The sequence below is a fragment of the Euleptes europaea genome, chromosome 7 (genome assembly GCF_029931775.1).
Source record: "Euleptes europaea isolate rEulEur1 chromosome 7, rEulEur1.hap1, whole genome shotgun sequence".
NCBI lineage: Eukaryota > Metazoa > Chordata > Lepidosauria > Squamata > Sphaerodactylidae > Euleptes > Euleptes europaea.
Window position 1 is genome coordinate 77934017 of NC_079318.1, and position 23535 is coordinate 77957551.

The 23535-nt window shown below is 47.0% G+C and overlaps 1 protein-coding gene across 8 annotated transcripts in view; it reads left to right on the forward strand.

Moving 5' to 3' along the window:
• Positions 1-23535, forward strand: part of DTNB (dystrobrevin beta) — a 157707-nt gene that overhangs the window by 124168 nt on the left and 10004 nt on the right. For 7 of the 8 annotated variants that reach the window (XM_056853920.1, XM_056853922.1, XM_056853921.1 and 4 more), the window contains 3 exons: positions 13954-14113; positions 18420-18509; positions 23284-23337. In XM_056853920.1, the coding sequence (XP_056709898.1) occupies positions 13954-14113; positions 18420-18509; positions 23284-23337 (304 nt within the window). The remainder of the gene's footprint in view (positions 1-13953; positions 14114-18419; positions 18510-23283; positions 23338-23535) is intronic. The other variant, XM_056853924.1, reaches the window with a different exon arrangement.

Here is a 23535-nt window from a genome sequence, read left to right on the forward strand (position 1 = left end):
ACAGCTCCCATTAATTTCAACAGAGCTTCTTCTCTGTCCGGCTTCTCGGCGAAGCACTGTGAGAATGAAATATCGCACCAAGCCAGTATTATTTTCAGCTTGACTTCCAAGATGTGTTTTTTGTTCCGAAATTACTTGGAGTGCCTGGGGAGGGAGCCAGCATGGCCCTCTAATGCATTTCGGTTCCCAGTGGCCCCCACTTCCTTGTCCAGCTCAGTTGGCTTCTGCATCTCAAGGCTTCCATGAATCATGGCTAGGGAGCATGTAGGATTACAATATGGCCTGGTTTTATTTTCATAACCATTTCAGCCATGGGATAATTAGCCTGCTGCTCTTCCATACTGCAGTGGTGTCAGAACCAGCATGGTGGAGAACCCAGGTCTTTTTTTGTTTTCTCTGTTCATGTAGCAGCTGACTTTTTAAGGATACTGATGTATGCCCTGCTTTTCACTAATCCCCTCCCACATACTCCAGACTGGTTAAAATAACAAGTTAAAAGCCCTATGGACTTTCCTCTGCGGTTACAATCTGAACCACCGCAGAGTGGTACCTCCCAATCCCACACCAACTAGGCCATCTGAAAATATATTCATATTGGCAGGATCAAAAACTGCGGAGAGCTCCAAGATAGTTGGCCAGGGCGCACATTCCCTGTCTGTGTTCCAGCTAAGGTGGTCAGTATTGTGTTTCAGTGCTGAAACCAGGCCAGACGTCAGACTGAAAAGAATCTAGATAATCCGTTTCACCCAAAAGACCCTGGAGATGAGAAGAGCACAGAGGCTGAATTTAGTGATAAATTACATATATGGGTTAGTAGATCAACAGGCTCACGTTTGAGTTCCCCAAGAGCTCTCGGGAGAATGACATCCGGAACTGGAGACTTATCAATTTTTAATTTCCCCAGTAGGTCTAGAACTTCCATCTCTTGCTACCTCAATTTGACTCAGTTCTTCAGACTCCCTTCCTGAAAGGAATGGCGGTGGCACGGGTACATGCACCACACTTTCCACAGTGAACACAGAAGCAAAAAAATCCATTGAGCTTCTCAGCCATCTCCCCATCTTCCTTTAGCAATCCCTTTACTTTCTTTCCTTCTTTGCTCCTATGACCCATAGGTCCTGAGCAGTTATTTCTTAGAGGAAAATATGATGGAAAAATATTTGGCCACGATCAATGTTATATTTGGGTCTCTATACATCAGCAAAAAGGGGACTCTTTTGTCTCTTGTTATGGTGGCAGGAATTCTCGTCAATATGGGGGTGATCCATTGATCTCAGCGGTGTTTAAAGAGGGGGGGCAATCCCTTTATTACATGGTCATCCAAAGGCCCCACTGCTTCTCTGGCTGGTTTCCTGCTCCAGATATATTTCAATAAATTTTTGTTCTTTGTCTTGATGCTTTTAGCGGCCTGCTTCGTAAATTCTCTTTTTGCATGCCTCAGTATTGACTTACATTTCTTTTGCCAGAGCCTGTGATCCCTTCTGTTCAGTTCATTGGGGTAGAACTTCCACTTTGTAAAAGAAGCATTTATAGCTTCCTTGACTTGCCCAAGAACAGACTATTGGAACCCAGCCTATTGGTGGTAAGATTGAATGCATCAAGGGATGATTTCTGAGAAGTGATCACACCCTGGGCACAAGGGGCACAAAGGCACGCTGTCCCTCAGTAAAGCATACACCAGAGCAGCTTGCTGGGTGACTTTGGGCCAGATACACCCTTTCCACCTCACCTACCTCACAGGATTGCTGGGTGGATAAAATGTGGGAGAATATGTCAGCCGCTTTGGTCCTCGTTGGGAGAGAGAGCTGGGGTATAAATAAAATAATGTCGCCAGCCTCCTCTCTGGCACCCTCTGCCGCCAGGAAGGGCAGGCGTTCATCATGCCGGTTGTCAGCCTCACTCTCCTCAGAGACCTTCTTGTCAAAGTCCAACTGAAAAGTATCCATCAGAATTGGATGAGCTTCATACTTTGTATCTAACGTCTTTGTCTTGAGTCAGAGCAAAGGCAAGTGATTTTATTTGCTAAGTGTTTAGGGAATTGGGCACAGTGAGCTGTCAAGATCTCACCCCCACCACCACCATGTGCACAGTTTCCACTGACTAGAGTGGAAGCAGACCCCTAAACTTCTCCCCCCCCCCCAAAAAAAGAAGCTCTACTGAATGACATTGAGCAGATGCAGTGGTGGCAGAGAAATAACATTGTTGTTTAATAATTTGTATCTCTGGAATAAGTCCCACAGCGGGCTACAAACCGTAATCCGTTTCATTCCGCCTGAGCCTTTTGCCCCTGTCATTCCACCCCTCATCCCACCTTGGCTTTTGAAAGGGGGGAGTGCCCACTCCCCGTGCGTCCAGCATCCACAGCCCCACGCACTCCTGTCATTTCATCCCTGGTTTGTCCCCCTGCCTGGTCCAACTGCCGAAAGTGATGATTGCCAAGCCTTGCTTCGAGCCCACTTGCCTGGATCTGATTCCCCACACGAAAGCAAGGGGACGCTGTCTGGGAATGTCCTGGCACTGAACTGGTCTATGGCCAGCTAAGAAGTAGTCCCTGCCCAGTAGCCTCAACCAGCACCGGACTGGTTCTTGACCTGGTGAATGTACTTGCAGAGAGATTCAGCAGATGTATCTTCCTCTGACCCTTTCACAGGGGCAAAAATGCCGTGGAAACATTTCCCTTGGTATAGAAGGAGTGTGTGTTTATATTATATAAAAACATTTTTATAACTCTTGTAAAGCAGTGTAGAAATCTTGTGTGGTTTGTCTCTGTAGGAATCTTGCCTCTTGTAGTGTGCTGTGAGACACTGATAACGTTTGAGCATTTTTATAAGTTTTTTAAAAATTCTTTCCATTAAACGCTTGCCTTCCCCTGCCCTCTGTAAACACAACATTGATGTCTGTTTCAGCATTTAACTTTCAGAATGGGGCGAGGGGCTCATTCTAATCTTGCCGTGCCTACGTGCAAACAAGAGGCCACCATGGCCCCTAGTGCCGTTGGGAGTCGACAACACACGAACTCTTTCTTTAAAATATAATTTAAAGTGTTTCAAAGCTTCAGTTTTTATTTTGGAAGGAGTTGGTTGTGGAGGGGTTTGACTTCTGGCCTGAGGCTCTCCAGCCCCTTCTGTCCGACGCTTTTCCTTCTGCACTGATGTTTTCTCCGAGATGCCCTGGATCTCTCTTTGCACAGCTTTTTGTCAAGATCAGTATCTAGTGTTCCTTTGAAGGTTTTCTTTGCCGGCTTCTGCTTGCTCCCCTCCTGACATGGTTCCAAGTCTCTCTGCTTTTATCCCTCTCAGTGCCTTTTAATTCTGCAGTTATAAATCCATAGAATCATTGAGCTGGAAAGGGCCATACAGGCCATCTAGTCCAACTCCCTGCTTAATGCAGGATCAGCCTAGAGCACCCCTGACAAGTGTTTGTCCAGCTGCTGCTTAAAGGCTGCCAGTGAGGAGGAGCTCACCACCTCCCTAGGGAGCTGGTTCCACTGTCGAACAACTCTTACTATTTAAAAAAATTCCTAATACCCAGCCGGTACCTTTCCACCCATAATTTAAACCCATTATTGCAAGTCCTATCCTCTTCTTCATTTGTTCTTGATTGCCAAATTTAAACTTGAACTGTTTTGTTCTCTTTCTCATAATACTATAACATGCTTTAAAAAAATTGAATCTTAAGAGCAGACATTGCTTTTATTCAAATGCAATATCTGCACATCAAGATTCAAGATTGTATTTTTTCAAATGCAATACTAGGTTTTTTCCCAGGTATGCTGTCAAGGGTGGGGTGGGGAAGGTCATCGTATATTTCTATAGAATTTACAGTTACATCCAGATGGATCTTTTTCCCATACCACTTTTTCTTTTCTTAACTTTTTTTTTCTGTTTGTCTTCTGAACGTTGTTTGCCTGTGAGCTGGTGCAATTCATTTGGGAAGGGGACCTGGCTCAGTGGACGAACCCAGAACTGATGTAGTCTGAAAATGTCTATGCTGCCTCTCCCGGGAACCTGCCTGAAGCGGCTTACAAAATAAAGCAGCTTATAAAATAAAACATAATAAAGGCATAAAGCACCAGAGGGCCAGGTACAAGTGTTTCCCAAGGGGAGCAGGCTTGTGTGGTTTCCCTGTTGCTGCTGCGGCTGCCAATACCTTGCAGCAGAGTGGCAGGTTTCCCCTCAGGTTTCCCTGCTCCCAGTCCTCTGGTTGTGGCCTTTCCCTGACCCCTGCGCCACTGGGGCTTTTTCAGGGTGGGTGTTTTCTTAATCAGCAATTGAGTATTGTTATAACTAATCTTTGTATCAGATTTTTCTGAATTCTTAATTTTCTTTTGTTAAGTAAGTGTCTAGCCCCTTTTGTTGTGGAGTTACAAGGGGAAAGGCATAGCTCCACAACAAAAGGGGATAGAGATTTACTTTTTTTTTAAAAAATGGAAGCTAGGGATCAAGAGAACCTGATACACAGATGGTTATGACATTATAGTGATACAACAATATTCAATATTCACCCCCGTTGTAGGGAGGGTAGCTGCCATTAGGACAGGAGTAGAGAAAATGGCTGCTGTTTGGGCAGGACTTGGAAAATCCAAACTTTCACGCTCACGAGGGAGCCTGCCAGGCTTTGCTGGGATTTCCCCCCAAACTTAACAGTTAGGGTGTTTGGGAAAGATAGAAGAAAAGTCATGAAAAACCCAGGAGTTGCCCTAATGCTTATACACAACCTTTTCTGAAGGCTCCTGTAGTGAATTTCTGCATACTTCATCATATTTTTACAGGGTGGGAGTGTTAAGTGACGCTGTCTATTGCTGTTAATCTGGCCTCCACCCGCCACCCTTCGACCAAGGGCAAGAGGCCCTGCCGGAGCTATGCTACTGCTGCCGGCAAAAGCCTTGCTTTGAGGGCACGTTTTACATGCTGCAGTGACTCGTAACTCATCACAATCACAAAAGGGGGGAAATATCCTTTATGCCAGACCTACCAAAGGTTTAATTGACAGTCTTTTTGAACGCAGCCTCTTCCACCTGCTTTGGAGCTCCCTCTTAAGTAAGAGGCAGGCTGGAAGTGGGAGGGGGTTTCTGAACCACCGTAGGGTCCAAAATTCTAGACCACTGCAATGAACTAATGGTAAAGCATCATTCAGAACAGAAAGGTAAAGGTGCAAGTACTGGGTAGTTACTGACCCATGGGGTGACGTCACATCCCGACGTTTGCTAGGCAGACTGTGTTTACGGGGTGGGTTACCATTGCCTTCCCCAGTCATCTACCCTTTACCCTCAGCAAGCTGGGTACTAATTTTACCGACCTCGGAAGGATGGAAGGCTGAGTCAGCCTTGAGCCGGCTACCTGAAACCTGTCAGGATCGAACTCAGGTCGTGAGCAGAGGTTTTGACTGCAGCTTGCCACTCTGCATCCTGGGGCTGTATTATTCAGAACAGAAGGGGCCCTGAAATCAGTGGGGAAGTTCTCTGGACCCCGTCTCTCCCAGTGTGTTCCTTTGCGGCAGCTGCGCTCTGTGGACCAAGGCCTGTCGGATGGTGGCCCCACGCAGGCAGTTAAAAGAGCTGCAACCAGTTCTCGAGCATTTCCCGTAGCGCTCTCTCCTGCCTCATGGAATTGCCTTCTTGAACCTGTCAGAGAGGCTCCCCGCCTCGTTCATATTCCAGAGGCTTTGCAAGGCTGAATCGGCTAGATGGTCTTTTAAAACAAAGGAATAGGTGCTCTGACTGGTTTGTTGAGTCGGGGTTTAGGGCTGGTTTTATCATCTGTGCTGTAGGACGAAGAAAGTTTGTCTCTCTGGTTTTTTAAAATTGCTTTTAGTTAACATTGGGGTGTATCCAACCATGCAGCTCCTCCAACTGAACTTCAGTTCTGTTTGGGGAAGAGCAGGCAGCGATTTCCACCAATCCCCAGAGCAGACACCTACTTTGCCTTCTGAGCTATTCCTGAGAGTCTCCTGACCCCCCCCCCGGAACAAAATAGGAGGGGGGACTCTGTGGGTTGAATCTGGAGGGAGGAAACAGGAAAGGCCTGTTCCACTGAGTGCTTGGATGGTTGGATACACCCCACTGGGACCTCTGTCCAAAATAAATAAAGATAGACATTTCAGACTTGAAAATGCCCTCCCTCTAGAGATCCACCTTACTGGGAAACAAAATGAAGCATACACCCATTAAGAGCAAGCAGAGTTATGTGACAGGTGTGGGCATGCTCAACCAGGAAGTTCTCCTGCGTAAGCCCCATTGAAATGAACAAGAGCAGGAGAACTGTCCTGAGCAAAGTGGTGCCATTTAGATTCTCAGGAGCCGGAATGCATTGGAGACCAGTCCTGCATCTCGAGTGGCAAATGGAATGGAAAGTACAGGAATGCATGAACCCTTAGCATCCTTCTTTACCTGTTAAGACCACGAGTGCTCTCCAGCTTTTCCTCTGGTGTTATGAGAAGCGCTCTGCAGTAATGGAATTTCTTTTGCAACTTCCAAGTGACGGTGGAGGGATAGAATTTATTTGGCGTCCAGTCAGGAGCTGAAGTCACACTTTGGCCTTGACTCTACAGAACGTGTTTTTTTTTTAAACGGGCACGTTTTCTGTAAAATCAAACCCCATTGATCTGAAGTAAAACAACCCAAGTTTAGCTACCTACGCTGTTTCTCCCCCGCATTGCCCCCACCACGCTGCTAACACACTGATGTCCATCTTTCCCCCAGGCTTCACACCCTGTTAGTGGTACCCTATCGGGAACCGCTGTTTTAGCCAAGTCTACCTGTGGTTCTTTATCCCTCCTGAAGCATTACTTTTTTTGGTACTCGACAGTGGAATTACATCTGGTTCTTTGCACCACTTAATATAGTTGGGAAGAGGGGGGCGTATAAGTGGGGGGAGCACACGGCTGCTCCGAATGGGGAAACAGCCAAACTATGTGTGGTTGGAAGGCTCATCGTAACAGCAGACTTACTGAAACTAAGCCAGTCCAGAGTCTAGTCAGCACCTGAATGGGAACCCTTCTGGGTCCATGATAGAAGAAAGGCAAGATATATAAATTGAATGAAGACATAAATACATGCCGTTGTAACATAAGATGTCATTTTGTCTTTCAAGACTTAGCGGAAAAAAGAGAATTACGGTAGAAAAAGTTGTAGGTAGTAAGAAAACAGGAAGACCCAACATGAGATGGATGGACTCAATAAAGAAAGCTCTCATTTTGCAAGATCAGAGCAAGGCTGTTAAGGAAAATTTGGAGATCATTAATTCATAGAGTTGCTATAAGTTGGAAGTAAGTTGATGGCACAGAACACACACAGAGTTGGGTCTTTAGTGCTGACACCATGTCTAATCTTGGTTAGTTTCTGGCTCTACAGCTTGGACTAGGCAGGGAGGTTTTGTGTCCAAGTCTCCATCTTTCATGTAATGGTTGGGTTACCAGGATGTGTCATTCTCTCCCACACCCTCCAGTTCTCTACCTGCCAGGATTTTACCTGTCTGCTTCTTTGTCTTGCCTAATCTGACTTCCTTGGGCTTGAGGTCGGCTGACTAGTACAGCTGCAATGGGCTACTTAGAGTCCTGGTCTTGGCTTGGTTGTCCAGGTTTTTATCTTCAGTGGTTTTGGATTTACCCTGTGTGTTTTTGGGTAACTGGCTCTGTTCTATGGCTCTGGAGTCATGCCCCAATGCAGAGTTACTCCCAGATATCTTTTCCCACTGTTCTGCACTTGGACATAGCTTGGGCTTACATAGGATCTGAGGCAAGCACAGTATCAGTATGTGTTGGTTTGTGTGTGTGCAAGATTTTGCTATGCAGATAGTTAATAGCATAGCTGCACCTGGCCACAGGCTAGCATGCGTGAGTGAAGGTCATCTTCTCCTGCTAGCAACATTAGAACTTGCTTGTTCTCCACTGCCTGCCTCTGCGTCATGATCCTGGTATTCCCTGGAGGCCTCCCATCCAAATACTTGCCAGGGTCAAGGCTGAGAATGTGTAACTGGCCCAAGGTCATCCAGCAAATTTCCACAGCAGAGCGAGGATTCGAACCTGGGCTTCCCAGATCCTAGTCCAACACGTTAACCACTACGCCAAGCTGGCTTAGAGGTGTCCAAACAGTGCATCTGTTGGTTCTACCATTTGAAGGCTTAAAATTGCAATGAATTGCCATTAGAGGGAAGCAGTGAGAACTGTGCCTCATGCTGGCCTGCTGGTAGGAAAGAGGCAGGAAAGCTGTAGGAGCAGACTTCTCTCCATTGTGTTTCTGCTTCTTGCCAAAGAAGCCCCAAGAGGGTCCTTGTTGTTTTTCTTGATCTTTTCCCCAGGTAGGGCTGGGACCAGTAGGGAGAGCTGGTGCAATGACTGTTAGTATTTCATTTCAAAATCTGCAACGCTACCCACATCTTTGTGGGAAACAGAGCCAGTGTGGTGTAGAACTTTGGGCTAGAATCTGGGGTGATACAGGTTCAAATCCTCACTCTACCATGAAACTCACTGGGTGACCTTGGGTCAGTCATAGTCTCAGCCTAAGCTACCTCACAAGGTAGAGAATAAAGTGGAGGAGAGAACAGCATGTGCTACCCTGAGCTCCTTGGAGGAAAGCTGGGATAACAATTAATTGAATTGCTGCTTTTATGGGAGATAATGCATTTCTTCCTTACCAATGGACGTGGTTCTCCAGCATTGATGGGGAGGGGTTGTTGGAAAAGGATGCATGTGTGGGTGTGAATAAGCGGCTTTCTTTCAAGGTGTGTCAGAATCCTGCTCTGGGATTGTCAAAACACTCTTTCCCCCTCTATTCATTGAAACTAACTTCAATTAATATATTGCATATATAGCCTTTGTCTGTGCACAACTCTCTGTGTGCATGGGGGGTGTCTCCTCTAAAAGATCTGAATGCCAAAATCCAGCCGGGGGGTAAAAATAATATTTTGGGGAGGGGACCTTTCTAAAAGTATGCAGACTTTAAAATATCATTATTCTGCCTAATGAAGGATCATTTGGCACTCAGGCATGTAAACCGTACACCAACCTTTGGTAATATTTGTATCTGGTGTCTCTGGGTGCTAAGATCATAGCCTCCATTTGATGGTCCTGCATCGATACCCCAGGATAAAACTACAGGAGCAAGGTTGGGACATTTGTCACAACTGGGTGGCTTAAAGTGTGAGGATTCCCTTCCTTTGCAATACAGAACCACGTAGTCAGGTAGAACATTTCTGTTACACCTCCACTTTAAGAGGCATTAAACCTCTGAATACCAGTGCCAGGAGGCAGCATCAGGGAAAGGCCTTGGCCTCTGTGCCCTGTTGATGGACCTCTATAGTAACTGGTCAGCCATTGTGTGAGACAGGATGCTGGACTAGACGGACTACTGGTCTGATCCAGCAAGGCTCTTCCTGTGTTCTTAACACTACACAGCAGAAGAGTCCATGATATAGGTATTTCCCATGCCAGCATCACTCTTAAGGAGACTGGAGCAACTCCACCTGGCTCGGATCTTCTGACATTTCTGGAAGAAGCCCCTGCTGCAGTGGAAATACCTTGTGATATACATTGCATGTTTCCTGCACGTTTTCCTGCTTCTTCACTGCAGCAATTGAAGTGAGTTCAGGAGTTGCCTGAACAATTCTTATTGCAGGATAACAAACCATTTGTCTGTTACTGGATAGCTGGGATCCCTGGATTCAGATCATGAAATGGTAAATGCAAATCCACCACAACAGACTAGAAGAGACTAACAGTGCAATCCTAAAGAGAGTTCCTCCAGTCTAAGCCCATTGAAATGACTTGGCTTAGACTGGAGTAACTCTCTTTAGGATTGCACTCTCTATTTGTGTTAGCATTGGCTTGAGCTGGATGCAGTTATCAACTCTGCGGTGAGTAAAAGCAGCTTGGCTGGTTTGGAGCTGGAGAAAGAAGGGCCCCTTGGATCTGCATGCGGCTCCCAGGAAGGCAGCAGAGAAAGGGGCAGTCCAAAAGGCCGTCTTACACTGCATCCTAGAAGTAAGCAAAGAAGGGCCCCTTGTAGACCCACAGGAAGCTCCTTCTGAAGAACGAGAGCAGACAGAAAACGTGCTCTGTCTAATCAAAGAGGTCTATACCTGTCGAGTGAGAGGCTCTGAGAGGAGAAGCTGTTCTGGAGACCTACGCAGGTGCCGGGGGGGTTATATAGGGGAGAGTATGTGGGTCCCAGGTTGTAGAGAGCCTGGGTCTACCCATTGCAAAGCTCGCTCTGCACCCCTCGGGTCCAGCTGTCTTGGAACAGGCCTCGCCATTCCTCAAGCGAAGCTGTGCAAAAGCTGACTTCATTTCACCTCCGTGGGTATTGCCAGATTCCTTCCGCTCCAGTGACGGCATGGTTTCCATAGCAGCAAAGGTGGGGGGAAAGGCTGCTCTTTTTAAAAAAGAAAAAGAAAAAAGAAAGAAAAGGATAAAGGCCAGATGAAATGGCGCAAACTGAATAAGGGAGGATGTGCAGGGGCTGTAAATTTTTAATGGGGTAATTATGGTATTAGTCATGAGTGTTCTGCCCCAGACAGCCACAAGCACGTACGAGAATATAGAGACACAAACAAGCTAAAGTGTCCTCAAGCAGCCGAGTAAGGGCAGCACCGTGATGCAGAGGGGAGCTCTGCTGTTGCCTTGGTGCCGTCTGACCGAGGCCATGTTCAAATGATGGTGAGGTTGGCAGTGGGTGGGCAGTGGAAGTGGCTGAGGCCAGATCTGCAACGTCCCCTTTCTCCTCCCTTCTCACCTCCAGGTGCTATAACTTTGAAAGTTTACTTTGAAAGGTGTCCCCTTGGCAAGTGGGTGGGGTGTGCACATATGCATACAAACATCAGCTTTTTCTTTCATAGTTCTTATTTAGCTTACACACACACACACCTTTCCTGTGTGCTCAAGGCATCTTGATCTGTAAGGCACTGTTAGGCCATTTATGTATGGCTTTTCCCTGCCAACTACTTTGGGGCTTTGCCTTGATTACGCATTCATTTTCCAACCGTCAGACATCACCTTGCTCTCCCCTCAAGTTTATGTGAATTTTGCCTGCGTTTTCTGGATTTGTGTTCAGCCAGCATCCAGAAAACCGGGGCAAAATGTGCAGAACAGTGTGGGGAGAGCGAGGCGACCTCTGACGGTCGGGAAAGGCATGCGTAATCAAGGCAAAGCCCCGAAGTAGTCAGCGGGGTGATCTTGAGGAACCAACCATGCATAAATGGCCTTAGTGTGGCTTCTGTTACGGCTTACGTCCACTGGTGGTGCGGCTGAAGTGCAGAGTATTTTGAGTGCCAGCAGCTCTCCTTCAGTGTCTCAGGCAGTAAAGGGGCCTTTCCCAGCCCTGCTACCTGAGATCCTTCAAGGGGAGCTCCTGATGGCTGAACTTGGGACCTTACAGGCAATTGCATATGGTCTACCACTTGAGCCGACATCTGTAATTGATCTCTTGCGATCTGCATCACGTTGAGCACATGCCTGTCTCCTCCACCAGCTTGGTCTGTTTCTGTACCCTGGTAGGCACAGTCTTGTCAAGCGCAAATTATTTCTGGTTAAAATAGTGCCATTTATCTCCCTTTTTTTGAGACTACTGGGGCGGGGGGGGATCCAAGTGCAGCCAAAGCCCTTCTGTGTTCTTGGGCCTAAAGCGTTTCACTTATGCAAGCTCACTCCACATCCCAGCCTTTCTTCCCGTGTGTCTTCGCACCCTCTCTCTAATCCAGCTGAAGACTTCTTTCCCTAGAATATGTTCAGGTGTGACAACTGGATCCCCAGAGAATGCCTTGTGAAATTCCACTTAGGCAACATTTAATGCCAATTGTACGCATGTTGAATGTCAGGCTATGCCTTTGGGAGATGGTACTACAAATTTCTACTATGAGGGCTTCTTGCACACTGAAAGGTTTAGCAATGAAAATGTTTTGTTGGAAGATAGTGGTGGTGCCCCAGAGTAAACAGCCTAAACGCCTGTGATGCCCTAAAGCATGTGTGCACAAACAAACACACACACACACACACACACACACACATTTAATATCTGAAAGCAGACTAATTCCTACAGCATTAAACTCCACTTTTCAGCCACCATTAAGCAGTGTGGGTCAATCAGGGATGTTGCAATCTGGGGAGACATGACAACTGGATTGTAAATGCATTCTGTGTGTTTAGGGGGAAGGGAGTACCTGACTTTGCAGCAATGGAAAGTTTGCTGGTGCAGCTGTGAGCTGATCACCAAGAAGCAGCTCCGAAAGCCTTAAATGAGGCAGTGAGTCTGTTCTTGTTTGCAGAGCTCTGATTCATGCAGCCATTTCACCGGGTAGTGGCTTTGTGCTGAATTCAGTAATATTGTGACTCCTTCAGCACTGCCTTCACTCCTGGTGAACCACTGAAACTCCTGCTCCACCACAAATCTAGTGCACCACTGATGGTGTAATCTGTCTTGAGTCCCAGAGAGGAAGGTGGACTATAAATAACGTGTGTGTGTGTGTGTGTGTGTGTGTGTGTGTGTGTGTGTGTGTAAAGTGCCGTCAAGTCGCAGCCGACTTATGGTGACCCCTTTTTTTGGGTGGGGGGGTTTCATGGCAAGAGACTAACGGAGGTGGTTTGCCAGTGCCTTCCTCTGCACAGCAATTCTGGTATTCCTTGGTGGTCTCCCATCCAAATACTAACCAGGGCTGACCCTGCTTAGCTTCTGAGATCTGACGAGATCAGACTAGCCTGGGCCATCCAGGTCAGGGTATAAATAACATAAACAAATGTAAAAAAAAAAAAAGGATAAGTTTCAGACCTCTCAAAATGGTGAAGTAACCGAGAGCTCTCCAGCTGCCTGATGGGATAACCCAGGATCCTTCATTGCTCAAAACCAAGTCTCGACCTCACAGAATCTTGGGATGGGTTTAGAAACTGATATGTAAACCCCATATGCAAATTTGGACTCGTTTGCCCTTATTAAATGGCTTCAGGGCCTCGAGGGGTGTCTGCTCTCATATTTTTATGTACCTTCACGTACTGGGGGCTGCATTCCCTAACCAGTGATACTCGCTCCTTGGCTCATGGAGAGCCAGATTTGCATTTCCTATTAACCAAAAAGAGCTACATGACTACTGCATGCCCTGTGTGACATCCCACCAAACACACACACACAAGTGTAAGATATAACTATTAAATACATACGTATAACCTTTTTAATTACCAGAGTAGCTTGGAGCAGGAAGGATTGTTTTTCCTCACCACTGTCGAAAATTAGCCAGCCCTAGTATATCCGGCATGAGGGAAAGTGCTTCCCTCTCTGCCATCTCATTCTTTCCTCAGCATGAGGCACAGCAGCTCAGGACGGAGATTGCCAAGATGCCCCAAGGAGAGCAAGTTGGCTGTGGAAAAGTGGGAGTAAAATCACCGCCCACACAAGCACGCACTATGACCTTCTTGCTCTTTTCCTAGGTGGCCACCATGGGGTGGTTTTACTTTCCATTCCCTATGGCCACCTTGGTTTCCTCCAGACAGCCCAGGTGCTGGGATGAGACGGTGGAGGGTTCAGGGAAAGGTGGGAGGTTGGAGAGCATTGGCTCTTTGCTTCCATCTCTGGAAGCTCTGGCTCTTTACTTCCATTGCACGAGTTCCACAGCTCAGGGAGGCTTGCATCTCATCTGTCCTCCAATCCCTCTGACATTTCAAGGTGGGGACCACCTGCCAGCCGCAAGCCCTACTGAGCAATGGTCTTGCACATTTTCCTGGAATGTGAAGTGGGTGCCACATTGGGAAACGGAGCCCAGGAGAGCCACAGATCAAAGAGCCGCATGTGGCTCCCATAGCTATCCCTGCCTTAGTCAGTACATAACAGGGTGGATTTCTTGTTAGAGACAATTTGACAGACTAGAGCATCTATTGGGGGGGGAGGTTCTGATGGTCGCCATTTTGCTTGTGTGGAAGAGTTGTTCAGGAAGGAAAGGTGCCAACTGAACTGGGCTGTATGTCTTATTCTAGGCCCAGGCGGCAGGTTCTCCACACACCTCTCCTACCCATGGGACTGGCCGGTCGATGCCCATGCCAGTCAGGTCAACATCTGCCGGCTCCACTCCAACTCACTTACCCCAAGATTCGCTTGCTGGCGTCGGTGGAGATGTTCAGGAAGCATTTGCACAAGGTGAGTGGACTATGAAACCCAAGGCAAGTAAAATATCTTGAGATAAACTGAGAGCCAGCTTGGTGTAGTGGTTAAGAGCGGTGGTTGGCGCAGTGGAGTCTGATCTGGAGAACCGGGTTTGATTCCCCCCTTCTCCACAAGAGCGGCGGATGCTAATCTGGTAAACTAGATTTGTTTCCCCACTCCTCCACATGAAGCCAGCTGGGTGAACTTGGGCAAGTTACAACTCTGTTAGAGCTCTCTCGGCCCCACCTAACTCACAAAGTGTGGGGAGGGAAAGGGGAGGTTATTGTAAGCCGGGTTGAGTCTCCCTTAAGTGGTAGAGAAAGTCGGCATATAAAAACCAACTCTTCTTTTTCTAAATATTGTCGAAGGCTTTCACGGTCAGAGTTCATTGGTTCTCGTAGGTTATCCGGGCTGTGTAACCATGGTCTTGGTATTTTCTTCTTTTTCTTCTTATAAAATAACTTTAAGTACCAAGAGTATCTTCCCCTGTCAGGTGCCCTGCCGCTTACAGCTTGTTTGCTGTAATATTCGTGAACTTTCTGTTGTTGAAAAGAGAGGGAGAATGGCAGAACAATGGAAATGGGTGCTGCTGTTACGTCATCACCTTGGATTTAAATGTAGCACAGGAATTTCATGGAGGGAATGGAAGAGCAGCAGAAATTTGAATTAACCCCGCCATCTCTGCCCCATCTCATGGGGATCAAATCAGATGCAGACCAACATGGCAGGTGGCTCTATAGCACAAAACTTCGTCTGAGGACAGACAGATTCAGGCTGCTGGTTCAGAGGCGGGCCATGCAGAAATAAGAAGGTTGTCCCACATGAATTGTAACCAAAAAAAACTGGAATGGTCCATTTTTATGATAAATGAGGACCCGGTGCACAGGATCATTTTCAAAAAAGAATGTGCGTTATGAAAACATTCAAATGAAAACAGATGGTTAATTGAATACACTACCAAATAACTGATCAGACAGCCTCGGGGAAGACAGAACTCTGTAACGGCTGATGGGTCTGTTTTCATAAAAATCTTCACAAGGAGCCAACTTAAAATGAGCTTTAGTGGTCTATGTATTTTGTAATTTTTTTAAAAAAAGATTTTATTTTGTATATAGACGGAACAGAAAAAAAGAAAATAAGATCCACATCTCTATAATAATTACAATAACATCAAAAAAGAAAGAAAATAAACATAATATTATAGTAATGGTGATTATCCTAATTATCATTATATCTTCGCATAAATCTTCAAATACCCTATACAGTTCATGATAGAAATAGATGAGAAAAAAAGCTTGCAATGATGACTACTATTATTATTTTTCTGATGGTACTTCCCAAATAATAATAGTTAATTTTTCATTTTATATTAATCTATCCATATTATATTTAAAAGTTCGTCCCCCTTTTAACATCTTTTTCATATCCTATATGAAGAGGATTAATAATAATTTATATATATCACTTTAACAATCTTCTTCTTTGTTCCCCAATTTTTGTGATTTTTTTAATTAAAAAAGGTTTTTTTTTTGTGATGGTTGAAATTTCATGTTAGCTATACTTAGCCTGTTGGATGGGTATGATATATTTCTAAAAATGTATATCTAGCACTTGCTGGCGTAGAACTCCAAAAAACACTAATGACTGCAGTAACAATCTTGCCGCATCTCAGTTGCTGATCGCAGAATTCAGCTTTTAAGGTACCCAGTGTTTTGGCCCTGAAGTAGTGAGTACCTTTAAAAGTTCAGTTTTACTATCAATACTGAGATGCTGCAGGATTGTTGTTGGGTTTGTTAGTGTTTTTGTGTGTATGCATCTGATGGAAGAACTAGATGCATGTTGGAAGGTCTGTGGTTACAATCTCCCATGGCAGCTGTAGAAGATTTGGATGTTTCCCCAGTCTTAATTGTACATGTGTAAATGCACACCCTATGCGCCTGTAGGGGAAAATCTACAGATACTGAGGCAGGGGGCAGATTATATGGGGGAAACAGTTGAAGGAAAGGACCATCTTTCCCTTTACACCTCTTCCTGAACGTAAGGCATCCACACATTCACTCACATAGGTTTTCTGAGAAGCTTTTGTTACCACTGCCTTTTGCATAACCAGATTCAGACCTCCTTGGTGTGATCCAGAGCCTTCTTGGCTGTGGCTCCAGTAGGGGATCCAAGAAGCCCCTGTGTTTACTGTCTTCCTGGAAACTACGGATTCGATATTCCTTAGAAAGATGCTTTTTGTCACTTATTCTCATCACGTTGTCTTTATGGCCGTTTGTAACGTCGTGGCTTCACTGAAGAGATTTTACTGTTTTTGATGCAATAGCTGCCTTGAAGAAAGACTGGGTATAAATATTTTAATAACTGTAAAAAATGGAGAGAGAAAAAACATCCATCCTTTCTTAAGTGCTTTAGCCCCCAGTTCAGTGTGTGCCTGCTTTATGGTTGCTTTTAGCCTTTAAAAAACTGTGGAAGATCCTGATCATCTCTCCCAGGTCATGTCTGATTTTACCCTGAAATCTAGTTAGTTTGAGCCAGAACATAAGGCATCTACACCAAAAACAAAAATAATCTTTAGAGTTCAACTTACCCACAGCCATTAGTAGGAAAGCTTTTCACAGAACTGGAATTTCCTTCAAGAAACAAGCAAATAAAATTGATTATGTGCTTTATTGGAATTATTTGTTTGTTTCATTTATAGTCCACTTTTCTCCCCAACAAGGACACAAAGTGGCTCACCACGTTTCCCCCTTCACTGTTTTATCCCCATAACAACCCTGTGAGGAGCATGCCTATTATATGAGGTGCTGTGGAGCACAAGCAGGACAATGCTGCTGCAGTCACCTTGCTTGTGGGCTTCCTAGAGACACCTGGTTGGCCACAGTGTGAACAGACTGCTGGACTTGATGGGCCTTGGTCTGATCCAGCATGGCTTCTCTTATGTTCCTAGATAGGTTAAGCTAAGAGGGTGTGACTGGCCCAGGTTCACCCAGCAAGCTTCCATGTCAGAGTGGGGATTTGAACATGGTTCTCCTAGATCCTAGTCTGTAACCACTGTGCCATTCTATATCTCTATTATTTCCACTAGTGGTTGCCTTTGATATGTCCGGGTGGCAAAGGGTCAGTTGTACACCTTAGATAATGCCACTTTCTGGTTGGAGGACCAGTGGTGAGCACTCCTGCATCCTTGCACTGGGCTAACCTGGCATCCAGAAGCAGGCAGGCAGAGTCTGGGTAGCCAGAAACCTGTCAGAAATATCCAATATCACCGCCAGGCCATCCGTACGCTCTGCTTCTTGGATTGTGTCAGCAGGGCTCTCTGAGTGCTCTGAAATGAACAAGGCGAGGAGGCAAATGTTTACAAAGTGGCTCAGCGTTCTGGCTTGCATACGACATTTGCACCTTTCCCGGTTGATTATTACCTGCCTGCCTTAAGGGAGGTCTGTGCAGCCAGGCAAGCCGGGCAGGTGGAGCCCCAGAAAAAACGCTACCTGTTGGAGCGCTGCCTGTCTGCTTGAAGAGGGCATGCAGGAGCGTGGGAGAAAAAGTGACTTAACCAAGTTAAACGTTTGTCCTGCATGGCAGCAGCCACAGATAGGGGCAGGAAGGGCCTTTGTGTGTTTTGAAATGAAAATGAAGTGGGAGGGGGATTAGGTATCTGTTACACCTGGTTGGGTTTCTGTGCTCTCCCCGACCTTGAGTGGCTATTGTTGTATGGCAGGTGGGCTAGCCAAGAGCTCCCTGGACTTGCAGCCGTTGTCAACCCACCCGACCTTCCTTAAAGGGGACCTAAAATTCCTGGCTGTCATAAAGAACAAAAACTAGGAGGGGGGGCGGGGAGGGTCTGAACCATAGGGGAGGGGAGTCCCTAAAGCATCCAAACCACATAATTTTAAAAAATAAATTTATACTTATGGGAGGGGTCAATTCCTGAATCCTAAAGTGAGTCTTTAATGCCTTTTCCCCATCCAGCAATCCTCTTAATATCGCAACTGGTAGATGAATGCGCTTATTATCCCCATAGCAGAACAGCAGGTGTCTGATTACATATAGCAGAATGGAGATCATGTATCTCTCTGGCTACCTAGCTGCTGTACTAGCACAGCTTCCTTGGAGTACTTTGTTGGCAATGCCGTTAAAGGGGACGCTGCCTACAGGGGATGGGCCATTCCCAAGTCAGCTCTCGAACTCAGCATCATAGCTGGTCGGGGTGTGTCTGATGTAACAACAGCTTGCTCAAGTGATCCTTGAAAGTTGGACTTTCAGCTTCTTTCACCTCTCCCCCCCCCTTTTTCTTCCCTAGGAACCCGGCGAAATCTTCGTAACGATTTGCTGGTAGCAGCTGATTCAATAACCAACACAATGTCGTCTTTGGTGAAGGAGCTTCATTCAGGTATGCAGCAAATGTTGCACTTTGGTCCTAAACAAGAAAACCAGCAGATCCCTCAAAGACCAGGAGATGATTCTCTAAGGCTGAGTTTTCAAGGGAGAAATGTACCCAGTGGTCGTGCTGTTGGTGGGGGACAAAAAGGTCATGGCTCATCGGTGCATGGAGGAGGTCCCAGGTCCACAATCTTGCATTTCATTTAAAGGATCTCCAGAACTGGAACTGGGAATTCCCATTGAAAGCAACGCAGTGCAGATATAGATTACCTTAGTGTTCAGGAGACACACAAACACATATTCCACCCCCACAGCTGCATTACATTCAGCAGGGTGTATGCAAATCTGCAGCCAGATTCACCTTTTGTCCCTGACCGGTTTGGGGTGAGCAGGTATCAGTTCCGTTACTGTGTAACAGGAATGCATTACCTCTTCCTCCTGGACACCCACCCCCTGGGGAAGGTTTTGCATTCTTCTGCTAAAAGTGTTCAAACTCAGTGAGGAGGGAGCATGTTTTGTGGGGGCAATAATGTCTAGGAAGTGCTCCCCCCTTGTTTCAGCTCTGTGCTAGTGGGAACATCATCTGGCTCTTAGTCAAACGTCAAGTCCTCAATGCACGTTTCCTATGCAGGAACAAACCGCTTTCTGGAAAGCTCCTCAGATAAATGTGGGAAGAGCTGTATTTGTTTGGCTTGGGAGAAAGGAAGATTAAAAAGGGACTTGATAAAAGGCTTCAAATACCAAAAGGCTGGTGTGGGGGAGGAAGGAGGGTCACTTATTCTCCTTGTCTGCTGTGGAAGTGTCAAGACATATACGGCACAACCTGCCAACTGCAATGAATTTTGAGTGGCATCTTGGAAGGATGGCTTGTGGTGAGAGTGGGGCTCTGGAGTCCTCATCCTGGGAGGAAATATCCCTGACTGCTTGGAAGATTCCAGCAGGAGAATTCAGCCCCTCCAGAGTCAAGGAAGGTCAACTAGGGTCATTTATGTATGGGTACTTTCACTCACGTTCACCCCCCCTCTGTCTCGGTTGTTCCTTGGAGTTATGCGTGAGTTTTCCCTCCATTAGAGGTGACCTCACTGCCAGCCCTCACAAATCTCGGGACTTCCCGTTCCTCTGTTAACCCGATTCTTCCCTCTCCCCTGAGCTCAGCGCGGGTGAAATTTCCGTGCAAAAATCAAAGCATGAAACATGCAAGCTTGGTTTCTCTCACAGCCAATTACAAAGCAGGGGGTGTAAAGAGGCGGGGATTCAAATGCTTTTTGCTTCCTTGGAGCTCTTTCTGAGCAGAAGAAAGGCTTTTTAAAACCAAGGTTTGGATTCCTCCCCCCCCTTTCAGATTGCTCCGTTTTTTGTTTTTAAAATGCTTTTTCATGCAGCAATTGGGTTGGAGGTGGGAATTTTATCTCACAGTAAGCTCTACAAAGAAAGCGAATTACAAAGCAGCATTTCAAGGGGCAGGGACTTGATTTGAGCTTGGAGACTGCTGGTGCTTAGATTCCCAACAGGAAAGTGTAGGTCCAGCGAGCAACGAACCTCAGGTAAAACTCCCATGCATAAATGACCTAGGTATTCTCTGAAGGCCGCTGGAGATTCCTTGGATAGGATTCTGGCAGGCGACCTGGGTTTTCACCCTGCCTGTTCTGATTCTATTCCTGTCATTCCTAGAAAGCAGCCAAAGCCTGTCTTGGCCCTCTAGCTCCAGTCATGGGTTTAGCTAAAAAAAAGAGGGGGGAAAAGCAGACTTCATACCTGCTGCCCCTCCCCACAGGTTTGCCAGGCCTGTCAGGATGCCTCTGGTGGCCGCTTTCAAAAGGGACCTGAGGCTGTGATGAAGGCAGGAGAGCTTTTTGAACTCTGTTCCCCCCCCCCCCAACCCTTGGCCAGGCTGGCATCAAGAGCCAACGTAATGCCATGGCTGGACCAGGACTGAGGAAACCAGGGTTCCAGCATGGTGTAGTGGTTAAGAGCAGTGATTTGGAGCAGTGGACTCTGATCTGGAGAACCGGGTTTGATTCCCCACTCCTCCACATGAGCAGCGGAGGCTAATCTGGCGAGCTGGATTTGTTTCTGCACTCCTACACATGAAGCCAGCTGGGTGACCTTGGGCTAGTCACACTCTCAGCCCCACCTACCTCACAGGGTGTCTGTTGTGGGGAGGGGAAGGCAAGGGGATTGTAAGCTGATTTGATTCTTCCTTAAGTGGTAGAGAAAGTCGGCATATAAAAACCAACTCTTCTTCTTCTTCTAATGCCTGCTCAACCATGAATCTCACTGGGCAACCTTGGGCCAGCTGTATTCTTTCAGCCTAACCTCCTTCCCAGGCAGTTGTGAGGAATATAGCAGAGGGGAGAGAACCGTGTGTGCTGCCCTACCTCCTTGGGAAAAGGGTGGGACAAAAATCTGACGGACAGATCATCCCCTGAAGATGGTGTGTTTTGGCCTGGTAGTTGCCGCTTGCTTGGGCTTATGCAGTGTCAGGGCAGAAAAGCCCTCTGATTTGTTGGGTGCCTCCTGGGCTGCAGACATCCTCTCTGGCATGACAGGAGCCTGAAGCTCTGGCTTTCCCTCAGGGTGGGCTCCGTGAAGCACCCCCCCCCCAAACGTGCAAAGTCTCTCGCAATCGCAGACAAAGTAGGGCTTGTTTCTGTCGGCAGCCACCAAAGCCTTATGCGTTGCGCTGAGCCGTGGGGTGAGATGACAGGGAAAACAAACTGCAGGCCCCCGCTTTGACAATACGCAGACTCTGTAGGGAAAGGGACCCTGGAAAGTGTCTTGGAATCCTTTTGTTTCTGTCAATCAAGGGAGCGGCTGGAAGTGAAGCTGTACAGCCGTGCTCAGCTGTGCTGTTAAGTCATGAGTAGCTACGAGATCACAGAACTCTGCCTGTCCGGTCCCCGTCCTGGTAGCCCTTTCTTCCTTGCCTGTGTGGGATTTGGTTGATGCCTTCACTACTGCCGTCCAAGCTGGAGTTCTCTGACTGTTTGGCTGAAGGGCAGAGAGCCAATGTGGCGTTGTAGTCAGAGCGTCAGGCTAGGACTGGGGGGACAGCCACGTTCGAATCCCTGCTTGACCCTGGGCCCCAGGCTCAGCCTAACACACTTCATAAAGGTTGCTGTGTGTGTGAAACAGAAGGTAGGGAAATCATGTGCTCCCCTGAGCTCCTTGGAGAGACATTTGGGGAGGGGCCAGGCTCAGTGGTAGAGCCTCTGCTTGGCATGCAGAAGGTCCCAGGTTCAATCCCCAGCATCTCCAGTTAAAGGGACTAGGCAAATAGGTGATGTGAAAGACCTCTACCTGAGACCATGGAGAGCCGCTGCCAGTCTGAGTAGACAATACTGACTTTGATGGACCAAGGATCTGGTTCAGTATAAGGCAGCTTCATGTGTTATCATGTGTTCATGTGTTCACATAAGAGAAGCCATGCTGGATCAGACCAAGGCTCATCAAGCCCAGCAGTCTGTTCACAAAGTGGCCAACCAGGTGCCTTTAGGAAGCCCACAAACAAGACGACTGCAGCAACATTATCCTGCCTGTGTTCCACAGCACCTTATATAGTAGGCATGCTCCTCTAATACTGGAGAGAATAGGTATACATCATGACTAGTATTCATTTGACTCCTAGCCATGGCTAGCCCTGTCCTCCATGAACATGTCCACTCCCTTCTTAAAGCCTTCCAAGTTGGCAGCCATCACCACATCCTGGGGCAGGGAGTTCCACAATTTAACTATGCATTGTGTGAAGAAATACTTCCTTTTATCTGTTTTGAATCTCTCACCCTCCAGCTTCAGCAGAGGAAGGGCAGGATAAAAATAACATAAATAGAAATGGCATAAGATGGTAAAAAGAGGCCATCTTCAACATACAGTCCAGGAACCAGGATTCATCCTGGTGACCCTATTCTGCCTCCTCTGAAAAGATGGGTGACTGCAGCCTCTCCACAGGGGTTGTGGATGCAGGTCCCATATTGAAATGGCAATTTTCCTTTCTTCCCCCTTGGCTGCGGGGAAATGCAAGCTGGGAAACTGGAATGTAGTCCAGAGGAAACAGGCGCCTTCTCCCTGCGGGCAAGGGATGTAGCTTTCACGGTCTGGTTTCAGAATTGGCCCTGTCAACCCTGCCCCATGGGTCCTTGCCATGCTCAGCGGCACCATTTGAGGACATCTTACCCCCCTCTCAGCATTTCCTCCTGTGGCCTTTTTTTTTGTTTTGTCTTTCTTTCACGTCTTCTGTCCTCCTCTGCTCATGTCCTCCCTCTCTTCACAGCTTCCCAGGCATCCTTAGGGGGACCCTTCCTCTCCACCTCCTGGCATGCTGTAAAAGCCAGGGGCTTACAAGACAGCCGAGGCGCCTGCAGAACATTTTATAGTGAGGTTTTGCCTCTTTAATGTAGACAACTAACCTTTTACGGTTCTGGTTTAATTGATTTTGAAGTTAACCATCCCAAAGGCACAGGAGGGACAAGAGGGGATTGTAAATAGACCTGTGGCCAGAATTCCCCATCCTTCTCCACCGCCAGGGTTTTGTTTCCAGCTTCCCTGCTGGGGTGGATGTTTGGTTGTCAGAGTCTGGCTGAAACAGTAGCTCGAGGGCTCCAGCGGAAGTGGCCGTAGCACCGAGGGGCGAGGGAAACCGTCCTGCAGAAGCAATCCTGTCCCATTCTGCGGCCCACATAAAAAAGCCCGCCGAATTTCTTCCTGCCTCTCTGCCATTGCAGCCCTGCTTGTTCGCCCTCTGCCTGACCTGCTCACTTTTACTGCTGTGTGCTTTTGTCTTGAAGGTGAGGAAGGAGGGGAAGAGGAGGATAACAAGATGCAGAACGGAAAGGACAGAGGTAAAGGCAAACTCTCTGGGTGTTTTGCTCCATCAAGCTCTTAGCTAGGCTTTTGAGTGCCGAAGAAGGGCCTTTTCTACGGCTACAATATGTAATTGATGAATTACTGGATTAAATTGTTTAAATCCTTTTGACTAGTTTACAGAAAGGGGCTCTGTTTAACCAGGAAGCAGATTAAAAGGGGGGGGGAAGCCTTTT